The sequence below is a fragment of the Urocampus carinirostris genome, chromosome 20 (assembly GCF_059441175.1).
Source record: "Urocampus carinirostris isolate Australia breed hairy pipefish chromosome 20, RoL_Ucar_1.0, whole genome shotgun sequence".
NCBI lineage: Eukaryota > Metazoa > Chordata > Actinopteri > Syngnathiformes > Syngnathidae > Urocampus > Urocampus carinirostris.
In genome coordinates, this window is record NC_142368.1 from 1,825,723 (window position 1) to 1,839,896 (window position 14,174).

Sequence of the window (14,174 nt, forward strand, 5' to 3'; positions counted from 1 at the left end):
AAGTAGAAACCCCCCACCCCCCCCAAAACCCCCATAGAAGACCTCAGTCCCTGGATCTGGTTGCATTGAATGCATCGTGCCCAGAATACGGCAGTTTGTAATAACAGGGGCGGTTCCGAAGAGCGAGTAAAAGAGCGCCCCTAGCGGTCCAAATCTGCAGCCATTCGCGCACGTCCCACAAGCTCCGGTTCTGCGGCGTTCGGAATCCACCTGAGCCTTTTTTTCAGGAGGTTTATCTCCATCCTCTCCTTTTTTTCTCTCCTTATTTTCGTCCCCTCTCCCCCAGGATGCGTTGATCGTCGCGTAAGCCGAATCTGAAGGATGATTCCTGTCGTGTCCACCGCGGAGAGCCTCCCACGGGGCGCGGGGACCCCGGAACCGAGCCCGTACCAGCGGATCCGGAAGGCGCTGAGCAGGTGAAGCGACGCCGACAAAATGCGCGCGTGCACGCTGCTTTTTTTTTGCCCCGTGCAACAGATGTGCACGGACACGCGCGTTACGTCACGCGTGGGGGGCTTCAGGTGTGTTCGGTGCACGCTTTTTTGCACGCGAGCTCACCCACGTCCGTTTAAAACAGGGGTTCTCAACTGGAGGGCCACGGACCTGTTTTCAGTGGTTTGCTCGCCTTATGTTGGGAAAACTACTGTTAAATATTGATACTATCGATACTTGGATCGTATCGATACTATTGTCTGGGATCGATACTTCACAGCTGCACTAACTTGTCTAGATCAGGGGTGTCAAAGTCATTTAAGCTCGGGGGCCACGCGATAGAACAAACATTCTCTCGGGGGCCGGTTTAGTAGTTTGGAGAGAAAGAAAAAAAAGAGAAAAAGAAATAAGAGAAAGATAGGGAGAGAAGGGTAAAGAGGGTGGGACAAAAAATAAAAAGAGAGGCAGATACAGAGAGAGAGTGAGAAACAAGAGAGAAAAACAGAAATAGTGAGAGAGGGGGAAAGAAAGAGAAAGAATGAAATCCAAAGAGAAATAGAACGAGAGAAAAAGAGGAGAGAAAGGGGAAAGACAGAAGGGGAAAGCAAGAGAGAGAGAGAAAGAGAGTAAAGGAAAAAATGATGAGAGAGCAAAAGAAGGTAAAAAGACATAGAGAGAAAGAGACAAAAAGGAACAAAGAAAGACAAAAAGAGACAGAGGGAGTGAAAGAGAGAGAGATAGAAAGTAAGAGAAAAAGGGAGGAAGAGCGAGAGAGAGAGAGAGAAACAAGAGATAAAAACGGAAATAGTGAGAGAGGGGGAAAGAAAGAGAAAGAATTAAATCCAAAGAGAAATAGAACGAGAGAAAAAGAGGAGAGAAGAAAGAGGAGAGAAGGAGAGAAAGGGGAAAGACAGAAGGGGAAAGCAATAGAGAGAAAGAGAGTAAAGGAAAAAATCAAGAGAGAGCAAAAGAAGGTAAAAAGACATAGAGAGAAAGAGACAAAAAGTAACAAAGAAAGACAAAAAGAGACAGAGAGACAGAGAGAGATAGAGTGTGAGAAACAAGAGATAAAAACAGAAATAGTGAGAGAGGGGGAAAGAAAGAGAAAGAATGTATTCCAAAGAGAAATAGAACGAGAGAAACAGAGGAGAGAAGAGAGAAGGAGAGAGAGAGAAAGGGGAAAGACAGAAGGGGAAAGCAAGAGAGAGAGGGAAAGAGAGTAAAGGGAAAAAAGGAGAGAGAGCAAAAGAAGGTAAAAAGACATAGAGAGAAAGAGACAAAAAGGAACAAAGAAAGAGGACGATTTAAGACTATGCGTCCCCAGCAAAAATGATGCGTCCAGGACGTAGGGACGCCGGCAAACCAGACCCCTACTCTTGCGATGAAAAGCTAAGTTATAAATCCACGCACCACTCTACGATAACACCCCCCTCCCCTTTTTTTCCCTTAGGGAGGTTCTCATGACGTTGGCGGCGGGTCAGGTTCTGTCGGTTCTGACGTGTGCTTCGGGCCTGAGCAGCAAGTACCTGGCCGTCGACTTCCAGGCTAACACGCCGCTTTTCCAGAGCTTCCTCAACTACATTCTCCTCTTTTTGGTCTACACCACCACACTGGCGGTCCGCCAAGGTTCGTCAACCCGTTCTCCAAACTTGGTCCAAAAGAAGTAGATAGGAAGTCTTGCTTTGGACGTCTGCACTGTAGAGTAGACTCCCACGATAGGACTAGGATCGAAAAGTAAAATTGCATGGGAGATAAAAACCTATTGTCATGTGTTGCTGATTAATTCCAAACCCCTGGCACCGCATGTAAAAACATTTAAAATAAGTACTACTTATGTGTAATATACATAATATACATATAATATTAACTTTAAAAATAAATATACATGTAAAGAACATTTTTTTTTTACCTTAGGTGTGACATGATTTAGGCTGGTTAAGTGGAGTAGCCGGTGGATGCAGAGGGGGCGAGGAGACAACAGATTTCTCTCTTTCTCTCCTTCTCTCTTCTCTCCTCGTTTTCTCTCATTTTATTTCTCTTTGGAATTCATTCTTTCTCTTTCTTTCCCCCTCTCTCACTATTTCTGTTTTTATCTCTTATTTCTCACGCTCTCTCTCTCTCTCTCTCTCTCTCTCTCTCTCTGTCTCTTTTTGTCTTTATTTGTTCCTTTTTGTCTCTTACTCTCGATGTCTTTTTACCTTCTTTTGCTCTCGCTTCATTTTTTCCTTTACTCTCTTTCTCTCTTTCTATTGCTTTCGCCTTTTGTCTTTCCCCTTTCTCTCTGCTCTCCTCTTTTTCTCTCGTTCTATTTCTCTTTGGATTTCATTCTTTCTCTTTCTTTCCTCCTCTCTCACTATTTCTGTTTTTATCTCTCTGTTTCTCTCACTCTCTCTCTCTCTCTCTCTCTCTCTCTCTCTGTGTCTCTGTTCCTCCCTTTCTCTCTTACTTTCTATCTCTCTCTCTTTCACTCCCTCTGTCTCTTTTTCTCTTTCTTTGTTCCTTTTTGTCTCTTTCTCTCTATGTCTTTTTACCTTCTTTTGCTCTCCCTTCATTTTTTCCTTTACTCTCTTTCTCTCTCTCTCTTGCTTTCCCCTTCTGTCTTTCCCCTTTCTCTCTTTCTCTCCTTCTCTCTTCTCTCCCCTTTTTCTCTCATTCGATTTCTCTTTGGAATTCATTCTTTCTCTTTCTCCCCCCCTCTCTCACTATTTCTGTTTTTATCTCTTGTTTCTCACGCTCTCTCTCTGTCTCTGTTTCTCTTTTTTGTCCCACCCTCTTCACCTTTCTCTCCCTATCTTTCTCTTATTTCTTTCTCTCTTTTTTTCTTTCTGAAAAAAAAAATGTCATAAAGAGGGTCTGCTAACCATCTAACACAGGGGTTTACGTATCCCAGGGGTCGACTGCACATTGATAATCAATGGCTGTATCAAAGACCCAAACTGGACTGGGAACTGGTGATCTGCACAACTGCAGATTATTTTCTTTATATTTCGGTATCTAGTCAAGTCAAGTCAAGTCGTTTTTATTTGTATAGCCCTTAATCACAAAGAGTCTCAAAGGGCTTCACAGTTTATTACACAGACTATTTTTTCAGACTATTATTACACCATCCCCTGATCTGGAACCAACATGAGGGCAAGGAAAAACTCAAAAACCTCAACATGAGGAAAATGAAGAAACTTTGAGAAGAGACCGCACATGTGGTAATCCACCTTTCAGGATTACCAGACAGCAAAGGATGTTGCAATCACAAATAAATACAGAGATATTGTCCAAGAAAATGTAGGTTATTCATATGCTATAGAGTAGAAGTGTGTTTTAAGCTTAGATATAAACATTTCCACTGAGGTTGCAGATCGGATCTCAGGGGGAAGAGCATTCCAATGGAAAAGACTGTTGGGATTTCTTCTTGGCTCTTGGGATCACCAGAAGACCGGCGCTTTCAGAACGAAGGCTCCGGACCGGAACATAGGGGGAAATCAGATCTGAAAGATATGAGGGAGCAAGTCCATGTATGATTTTGTATAATACTAAGAGAACCTTGAAATCACATTTTAGGTTAACAGGGAGCCAATGCAGGTTAGCCAAAATCGGCGTGATGTGATCGGACTTTTTTTGTCCTATTTAAAAGCCTCGCTGCGACATTCTGTACCAGCTGAAGACTCTTGATTCTGGACTTCGGGGGACCGGAGAGTAGTGCATTACAGTCATCGAGACGGGATGAAGCACGGCGGCACAGTGGTTAGCATGTGTGCGGCACAGTTCTGAGGTCGTGGGAACCTCCTGCATGGGTTCAAATCCAGCTCCCGGCCTTACTGTGCGGAGTTTGTATGTTTTCCCCGTGCTTGCGTGGGTTTCCTCCGGGCACTCCGGTTTCCTCCCACATTCCAAAGACATGCATTCCAGGTGGATTGGCTGGTCTAAATTGTCCCTTGGTGTGACTGAGCGAGTGAGTTGTCTGTCCCCGTGTGCCCTGCGATTGGCCGGCAACCAGTTCAGGGTGTCCCCTGCCCACTGCCCGATGATTGCTGGGATGGGCTCCAGCCCCCCCGCGACCCTACTGAGGATAAGCGGTGCAGCTGATGAGATGAGACGGGATGAATGATAATCTCTGCATCCGACGCGAAGATGGAAGAAAGCGGTTCTAGTCATTTTCTTCACGTGTGTTTGAAAGGACGGATCGGGGTCAGGTAATAATAGAGGGTTGAATTTGCAGGTGAAGGCAACCTGCTGGCCATTTTGAAGCAGCGCTGGTGGAAGTACCTGATTTTGGGCATCATCGACATCGAGGCCAACTACCTGATGCTTAAGGCTTACCAGTACACCACCCTGTCCAGTGTCCAGGTATCCCACAAATGTCCAGTTTAGAAAGTATTTGTTGACATCAGTAGTGGATTTGTACAAAAATAGAATAAGGAAGTTGAGTAGAATCCTCAGAACTGAAAAACATCACATTTATAACAACGGAGAGCAATGTTCCCTGTCGTTTTGCAGGGGTCTGAGCGTTCACACAAAGTGGGTGAGCCACGCTTGAAACAACAGTGAGCAACCATAATCCCAAGTTTGGCAAGATAATTCATGATCAAACATGTCCAAAACTTGACATCAAGTTACATTTTGCTGAGTTTCCGGCAATGCAAAATTATTTTTCTCTTTTGAATGAATTAACTCATGTACGATGGCCTACAAACGTCGTTTGTTCTTACAATTCTTTCACAAGATTTCCTGATATATTTTGTCGAATAATATTAACATTTTTGGGGGCTGATTGAGTCGGTCACAAAATACAGAACTGTACTTGATTACATTTTTAGTGGAAGTACAATGTTGGCAACAAGATTCACTTGATATCATTGGAAATGATTTGAATGCAACTTTTTCTTCTTTTATCCGTGTTTTTTTTTTCCTACTTATTTTTAAATTCCTTTAAAAAAAAGTCTCATTGTGTTTATTTTTTCCAAGCTGTTACTTTATTCTTTTTGTTCTCTATTTACTTTTTTCCCACGTTTCTTTCTTTTCTTTTTTTCTGGCTTTTTTCTAAAAAAAATTTCTCTTCCTTTTGTTTCTTTTTTTCTCAGCTTTTCACTACTTTTTCATTTTGGTATTTTTTTTCTTTTTTTTCTATTCCCCCCTTCTTTTAAGACATTTTGTGCATCATTTTACATAAAATTTGGCCATGTTGGGATGAAAGAAGCAAAAACAACCTGAAGAGCCGTTTAGGACCCAAAAGAGCCGGTTCCTTTGAGTGAGCCGAGCCGAAGAAGCCGGTTCTCGACAAATTCTACTAACTTTACTCAACTTCGTTCTACTTCGACTCGACTTCAAAATACCGCATTCAGAACACAGCGTCAGGGGAACCCGTGTATTTTGACCTTCATGCACTGTAACTTTGACTTAAGTCACTTCTTAATGAGTCATTTTGAGCCCTGATTTTTGTGCGCTGGCTAGATTTTCTTGTGCGCTGAGAATGTGCGTGCAGTGCGCAATTCGAAATCAAGATCCTGCTACATCATGTTGAAACTCCGATGAGATCTAAATCAACAAAACATGGAAGTAATGTTGGGAATTTAATACCATAATGTATCGTTTACCAAATTGTTCGAATGAGTTATCTGACTCCATTAACCAAACACAAACTTTATTCTCCTAACAATGCGCGCTCGTTTCTCGATGGAAAAATGAACAAGAGACCGGCATTTCCACACGGGGGCAGATTCAATTTCCTAAGTAATTTAACTAAGTGAACTTCATCCAATATGGCCGAATTAGTGTCGCTCGAGTCTCCGTCAAGCCTCCTCTCTCCATCTTCTGCCTTTCTTCCTCTGCCCACGTTTTTTCCCGCAAGCTGGTGTGCCGGCTCCTCCCATGGGCGTGCCAGGAAAGTCCCCCACGTGGGCTCCAAACACCTCCGATGTCTGAAAAACTCATAACAGCAGAGCGCTTATCAAAATAACTTCTCCAAACAATGCCTGCCGTACTGCGTCAGAGTTCTGTTATCAACAGAACTCAACAAAACATACCGCATTCGGATCAACGTGACCTGAAGCCCACTCAGTGAAAATCTTCATTGCATTCAACGAATGTAACTTGTATTTAATCGTATAAAATCCTTTATAGTAAAATGCATAAAATCCTTCAGTACGAAGTCACAGGAAAACACAAAGTAACTCAACTGAACAAAACAAAAAAGCACGAGGATGCACGGAACATATTAACGGACAACTGCATCATGTTCCATCACCAACAGGCTCTTATTGAACAAAACATGAAAGTAAGATTGCGCCAGAAACATGGACAGACCAACAATGAGAACACACTAATTAGCTGTAACAAAACAAAGACATTGAAGCGGGACAATGCAGTATGTTTTCTAAATACTAACTCGCCCTACCAGAATAAAACGCGGAAATAAGAGGACTCGTGAGATTGTGTGAATACTCCAACTTAACAAAACATGAAAGAAAGGGTTGGGGGGAACCTACCTACCCAGACGAGGATCACACTACTACAAAATGTCCAAAGTCCAACCAGCTCTAACAAAACAAAACATGAAAGGAAACAACGCAGGATACGAACTCCAACTAACAAAAACAAAAAGACTGGTCTCTAACTGAACAAAACATGAAAGTAAGACTACACAAGAAACATTCCCACACGTGGACAGAAAAAGGTCAGTGTCATGATAACAATGTAAATGTAAATGGTCTGCATTTCTATAGCGCTTTTCAAGTCAATGAAGACCTCCCAAAGCGCTTTACAATGTGCTTCACACTTTTGCCTTTTACACACTAACTAACCGATAGCAGCGTCAGCCATGCAAGGCAACGAGCATGAAATAAAGATGTAACTGAACAAAAACATGAAAGAAAGGGAAAAACTCGAGTGAAAACAGCAAAACACAAAACATGACATTAGCTCAAGTAACAATCATGAAATATAAAAAGGCTATGCTAAGTAGCTATAATTTCACATAACATGAAAGTTAGACAATGCAAAACACATAAGGAAACAAACTTGCTTTAACTGAACAAAACATGAAAGGATGACAACACAGAATATGTCAGGAAAGTAACTAGCTCTAACTGAATAAAACATGAAAGTAAGACTATACAAGAAACATTCCCACACGTGGACAGAACAACGTCAGTTTATGGTATCAAGAACATGAAACACAGCTGTAACTGAACAAAAACATGAAAGAAAGGGCAAAACTCAGCTGAAAACAGCAAAACACAGAACATGACATTAACTCAAGTAGCAATCATGAAATATAAAAAGGCTATGCTAAGTAGCTATAATTTCACAAAACTTGAAAGTTAGACGATGCAAAATATGTAAGGAAACAAATTCGTTTTAACTGAACAAATCATGAAAGGACGACAACTGTCACGACCAGAACGGAATCAGGACCCAATTGCATAAAGTTTACTACAAAGATCCGATGCTCGCTGGACGTGGTAAGAAAGTTGCTCTCGCACTCGGATTGTGATCCGAATACAGAAGTGGATCTTCCTTAGAGAGCGATGGCGGTGTCAGGCACGGAAAAACCGGTCGGTAGCAGGGACAGGGAGAGCAAAAACGGGGTCGGGGTCAGAAACGAGTCGTAAACCAGGATGGGAGAGTAGATGTAGCCGGGATCAAAAATAGGTCATAAGCCGGGACAGGGGAGCAGACGGGGTCGGGATCAAAACAGGTCATAGCCGGGAGCAAAAACGGACAGGCGGGAGTCAGGGTCAAAAAAGGCTTGCCTTGTATCAACAGAGGTTCGCAGACGGACTGACAACAGGAGATTGGTCCACTGAACGCACCAAAGTACAGTATAGAAAGTGCAGAACATGAAAGTCAAAGAGTTTTTCTTCCGTGCCAGCTGTTGGACTGCCTGGCCATCCCGGTGGTGCTGCTCCTGTCCTGGTTCTTTCTCTTGGTGAGGTACAAGGCGGCCCACATCGCAGGGACTTTGCTGTGCCTGGCGGGTTTGGGCACCATGGCGGCGGCTGATGTCCTTCTGGGTCGGCAGCAGGGTCCAGGTGAGGGTTTTTTTTGGGGTGGGGGGAAACCCAAATCCTTTTACCAGACTCTCTTACTCCAGGTGATCGCGAGCTGTTCGGGGATGCCCTGGTTTTGGGCGGAGCGACGCTGCTGGGCATCTCCAACATCGGCCAGGAGTTTGCGGTGAAGAACCTGAGCCGGGTGGAGTTCCTGGGCATGATGGGGCTTTTTGGGTCCTTTTTCAGCGGCATCCAATTGTAAGGCCATCTTCAAGAAAATCCCCTGCTGCTACGGACTGCTAAGGACTCCATTTTCTTTCAGAGCGGTGACGGAGCACAAAGAGCTCCTGAAGGTCCCCTGGGATTGGCGCATTGGCAAGTAGTCGAACAGTTAACACTGCATCGCGACATTTACACTTTAAAAATAAAAATAAAACATTCAAAGACAAAGAAATACAGTGGTACCTCTACTTACAAATGAATTTGTAACCTGAAAACTTTGTAAGTTGAGACGCATTTTGTATGTAAATGCGGTAATCCGTTCCAAGCCCCGCAAAAGTACAGTATGATATTTTTTTAAGTAAATCATAAGACAGGCAACAGAACATGAAATAAATATATGTGTCAGGACCAGAACGGAGACCGGGCCCACTTGCGTTACGTTTCTCAAAAGATTTATTAGAAGAAAGAGAAAAGGTTGCGCCCACGATCCGGTGATTGCTGGACGCGGGAAGCAGGTCGCTCTGAACGCGGAAGTGGATCTTCCGTGGCGAGCGATGGCGGTGTCGGGAACGGAAAAACGGGTCAGTAGCCGGGACAGGAGATCAAAAACGTGGTCGGGGTCAGAAGCGAGTTGTAAGCCAGGAAAGGAGAGAAGACGTAGTCGGGGACAAAAAGAGGTCGAAAGCCGGGACGGGAGAGCAGACGTGGTCAGGATCAATAACGGGTCAAACAGACGGGAGCAAAAAACGGGACAGGTGGGAGTCAGGGTCGAAAAAGGCTTGTCTAGTGTTTACTGAAATTCGCAGACGGACTGACAAAAGGGGACAGACAGGAATGGGTACAAGTACTGATCGGGAGCCAATCAGAGTCTGAGGCAGGTGGCGCCAAAAGAGCGGGCACAGGTGATTCACATTGATAATCATGACAGTACCTCTACTTACTGATTAATTCATTCTGGGAGTAGCTTCTTAACCTGAAAACTTCGTAAGTAGAGACGCATTTTGTATGTAATAGCGCTAATCTGTTCCAAGCCCCGCAAAGGTACAGTATGATATTCCTTTAAGTGAATCATAAAAGAGCAACAGAACATGAAATAAATATATGTGTCAGGACCAGAACGGAGACAGGACCCACTTGCGTTACGTTTCTCTCAGTTTTATTGGGAAGAAAAGAAAGGATTGCACACACGATCCGGTGATCGCTGGTCGTGGGAAGCAGGTCGCTCTGAGCGCGGGACTGCCGTGGCGAGCGATGGGGGTGTCGGGAACAGAAAAAAACGGGTCAGTAGCCGGGATGGGAGAGCAAAAACGTGGTCGGGATCAGCAATGAGTCGAAAGCCAGGAGAGGACAGTAGACGTGGTCAAGATAAAAAAAACGGGTCGAAGCCGGGAAACAGACGGGAGCAAAACAGGAGTGAATCAGGGTCGAAAAGCTTGCCTAGAGTAAACTGAGGTTCGCAGACAGACTGACAACAGGTGACAGAAAGACGTGGATATAAATAGTGACAGGGAGCCAATCAGAGTCCGAGGCAGTTGGCGCCAAAGCAGTGAGCACAGGTGACTAACATCAGTAATCATGATAACATGCTCAAATTAAATTACCGCACAATAAACATAAAACGAGACTCACCATTTTACCTCGCGTTTGTTAAAAAACTGATCCAATAATGTCTGCTTCTGCCGTGAGTGCGTGAGTCAGACATAGTAAAAGCCTGTCAACACTTTTTCCTGGTGATTCTTTCTTGACGTTTTGCTTAAATGTCTTTAATTTGGGTTGGTTTAATGATGGCTGCGTATTTCCGGAAACCCAAGTCCTCCTCGTCTGTGAACTGTGACGGTGAAACGAAGAGAATGCTGTCTATTGTTTGGGAAATTCTGGGAGCGGCAATATTTTTCGGTTCGGGTACTCCGTAACCTGAAACTCTCATATGTAAAGACATTCGTAAGTAGAGGTACCACTGTACTTAGCTATTTTTTTTAATTTTTTTTTACCACTGAACACACATGCACACACAATGGCGACTTGTTTCAGCTGAAGCTCGGGGGGAAGATCAACTCTGACCAATCAGTGGTCGGCAGTGACTGACGTCGCTGACCAATCGGTGGTTACTGACGTCACGTTTTACCCCCGGGGGCCGTGATTTGGAACCTCGACCGAGGTGGTACCAGGTACCAGGGACCAGGTACTTTTTCGTAATGTAAAACCAAAGTGAGTTATCATCCTCCTCATAGCGTAACCAGGAATAGTCCATAGAAAGAGTCCATTTTGGCAGAAAAGTCCTTTTGAGAAGGTGAAAATCAAAACAAAATTGATCATTTCTTCAGTGTCAGTAATAAGTCGAAACATAATGCAGAAAGTGATAACGACGGCAATAATTCCGGCACGAAAAAACGGCGGAAAAATTCTTCAGAAGACCGCGAAGGCAAGGAAAACACGTGTGTTGAAGCGAACGACTCGACGAAAAAAGTAAACAAAAGAATACTCCTAGCAATGTAGCAGTTTTTGTTTCCCTGCAGGTCTGCTGTACGCCGGTTTCAGCGCCTCCAAGTTCAGTTTGTACAGCTTGACGCCGCTTTTACTGAAGCGGAGCGGGGCCGCCGCCCTCAACCTATCGCTGCTCACCGCCGACCTCTACGCTCTTTTTTGCGGCCTCGTCCTTTTTCACGATAAGGTGAGCTGTCCGATCCGAAGACTGTATATATTGGCTATGAATCTCAAGAATTGCAGTGATGCTAAAGGGAGAAGCAAAAAGATGATAGGAACAAAGCACAAAAATTGCTCCCTTTGCTAAGTAGTTTCTACGAGTGGAGCTGAGACAAATTATCTGTAATGATAGGGGGCGGTAAGTTAGAGCAAGTTCAAAAGACACAGGGGTGTCAAACTCATTTGAACGCGGGGGCCACACGTTAGAACAAACATTCTGTCGGGGGCCGGACTAGTAGATTAAAGAGAAAGAAAAAGAGAGATAAAGAAAAGGAGGGAAAAGAAGAAAGGGCAAGACAAAGAAAGAAAAAGAGAGAGAGGGAGAGAGTGTGAGAAACAAAAGATAGAAAGTCGTGAGAGAGGGGAAAAGAAAGGGAGAGGAAGAAAGAAATCCAAAGAGAAATAGAAAGACAAAAGAAAAGAAGAGAGAAAAGTAAGTGTGAAGTGTATGAAGAGAGAAAGAGAAAAGGAAACAAGAAAGTTAGAGCAAAAGAGGTTAAAAGACACAGAGAGAAAGAGACAAAGAGCAACAAAGGAAGAGAAAAAGAGAGACACAGAGAGTGAAAGAGACAGAGAGTGGGAGAAAAGGGGTGGAAAGAGGGAGAGAGATAGAAAAAGAAAATACAAGTACAGTGTCTTTGTGAGAGGCTTTGGCAACATCAAGTTGACATATTAGCTTGTTTTTCTCTTGCGCTTCTCTGAGTGTTGTCTCGCGGGCCGGATTCAATCCCTTAGCGGGCCTGATTTGGCCCGCGGGCCGCCTGTTTGACACCCGTGGTATAGACTGTATATATCAATCGTATAAATAAAAAAAAACAAAATTTTTCTCTCGATAGAAGAAAAGCTAATCAACACGATGCAAGCCATCTACGTGTTGCCACGGCAACAAGTCCTACGTGCCATCCAATCCAAGTTATTTATCCTTGAGGTTCCGAGCCAACCTTCCTTTTGCTGTCAGAAACCTTTCCAGTAAAACTGATTCATGATTTTTCCTTCCCCAGTTTTCCTTCCTGTACCTTCTCTCCTCCTTCCTGATGATCTCGGGCCTTCTGGTGTATTCTTCAGCCTCCACCTACGTGGTCCAAGACCCTCGAGTGTACAAGCAGTTGAGGAACGCCGCCAACCGCAGGACCGCCGGTCCGCTCAGGCCCATCCAGCGTCTCTCGGAACCTTGCGTGGCCTACACCAGTTCTGAGTCGGGGGGAGAACCCGCTTTGAGACTCACTTCTAGATCTTAGATTGGATCTCAACCTGGATCTAAGACCCTGACGGGACTCGAACAGCGTCTATTGAGCTCTTGACTGCCACGGACGGCTGCGGGCGTCAAAGATGCCCTCAAGACGATTCGGGCTGCTCAAAGGCCATCTTGTGGACGGACTGGACATTACTAACTCAATGATTTTCTTGTCCTTCTTCTATTTTTTCTTCCTTTTCTGTGTGTGTATGAGAACTGGATGTCCATTCCCCCCGTTTTCATTTCAAAATAAAAGCCTAAACAGAATGACATGCCCATAAATGGAAATACAACTTGATAAAATTATTTTATTTTGAAAAAAAGTTTTCCTTTCCTGCGTGGGAATTGTACAGGAACTCTGGTTTTCACTCCCGAGTATTTGTAAATTACATTTTTGAAAATGGAGGTTTAAAAAAAGGGAAAATCTATTTTATTGTTTTACCTTAAAAAAATAATACCGAAACAGAAGTCGATCCCGGTTCGGGCCCATAAATGGAAATTAAATTGATTTCGTTTTGATTAAATTGAAGTTTTTTTCTCCCCGTGTGGGAATTGTACAGAAACTCTCGAGTATTTGTAAATGACATTAAAAAAGGCAGAAATAAAGAAGGGAAAACTTACTGTGTTGTCTTTCCTTGCAAAAAATGTCGACTGAGAAACAATGTACACGACATTGTAATCAATAACAATAAAGAGGATAGCAATTTTGCTCATCAAGAACCTTACAGAGTCATCAACACCACCCAGGCATCATATGCTTCTTACTGCCCAGTCTTGAAGATATTGTTAGCTTACGCATCCATCCAGTCTTTTAATTTTGTTTTTTTTCCTATAGTTCTTTTGTGACTCTACGTCCAATCTTGTAGTAAATGATTTATACTAAATTGTAATCAGTGACAATAAAGATAATTATAACAGTAATTATCAAGAACCTTACAGAGTCATCAACACAGCCCAGAAATCATGTGCTACTCTCTACCCAGTCTGGAGGTATTGGCCTACCTATTTATGTCATGATTACTGATGCAAGGCACCTGAGCCTGCTCCTTTGGCGCCAACTGCCTCAGACGCTGATTGGCTACTTGTCTCTTTTCATATCCCCGTCTTCTTGTCACCGCTGGTCAGTCCGTCTGCCAACCTCAGCTGACGCTAGGCAAGCTTTTCGACCCTGACTCTCTCCTGTTCTGATTCCCGTCTGTTTCCCGGCTCCGACCCCTTTTCTGATTTCGACTACGATTTTGCTCCCCTGTCCCGGCTACTGATCTGTTTTTTTTTTTTGCTCTCGACACCGCCATCGCTCGCCACGGAAATACCACTTCAACCTTCTCCCCGCAACCAGCAATCTACGGATCGTGTGTACTATCTTTTCCTGTCATCCCAATAAAACTAAGATAAATGCAAGCAAGTGGGTCCTGTCTCCTCTCTGGTCCTGACAATTTATCCTGAAATTCCTTTTTAATCATATATATTTTTTTCATTCTAAGTCTTTATCCTGGAGGGCCACTTCTAATCTCGTAGTAATAAATGTTAATTACATTGTTATTTATGACAAAAAAGGCAGCTCTAATTAAGTTGGACGAAATAATTAATTTCATAGC

At 43.6% G+C, this 14,174-nt stretch overlaps 1 protein-coding gene across 1 annotated transcript; it reads left to right on the forward strand.

Annotated features, from left to right (window-relative positions):
• The first annotated feature begins 122 nt into the window (after positions 1–122).
• On the forward strand, positions 123–13,169 carry slc35f1 (solute carrier family 35 member F1). The gene is made up of 8 exons (XM_088325156.1): positions 123–416; positions 1,883–2,058; positions 4,646–4,773; positions 8,297–8,456; positions 8,519–8,675; positions 8,740–8,792; positions 11,156–11,310; positions 12,344–13,169. Exons 1-8 carry the CDS (start codon positions 322–324, stop codon positions 12,578–12,580), a joined length of 1,161 nt encoding a protein of 386 aa, XP_088181282.1. The 5' UTR covers positions 123–321; the 3' UTR covers positions 12,581–13,169.
• Positions 13,170–14,174: the final 1,005 nt, after the last annotated feature.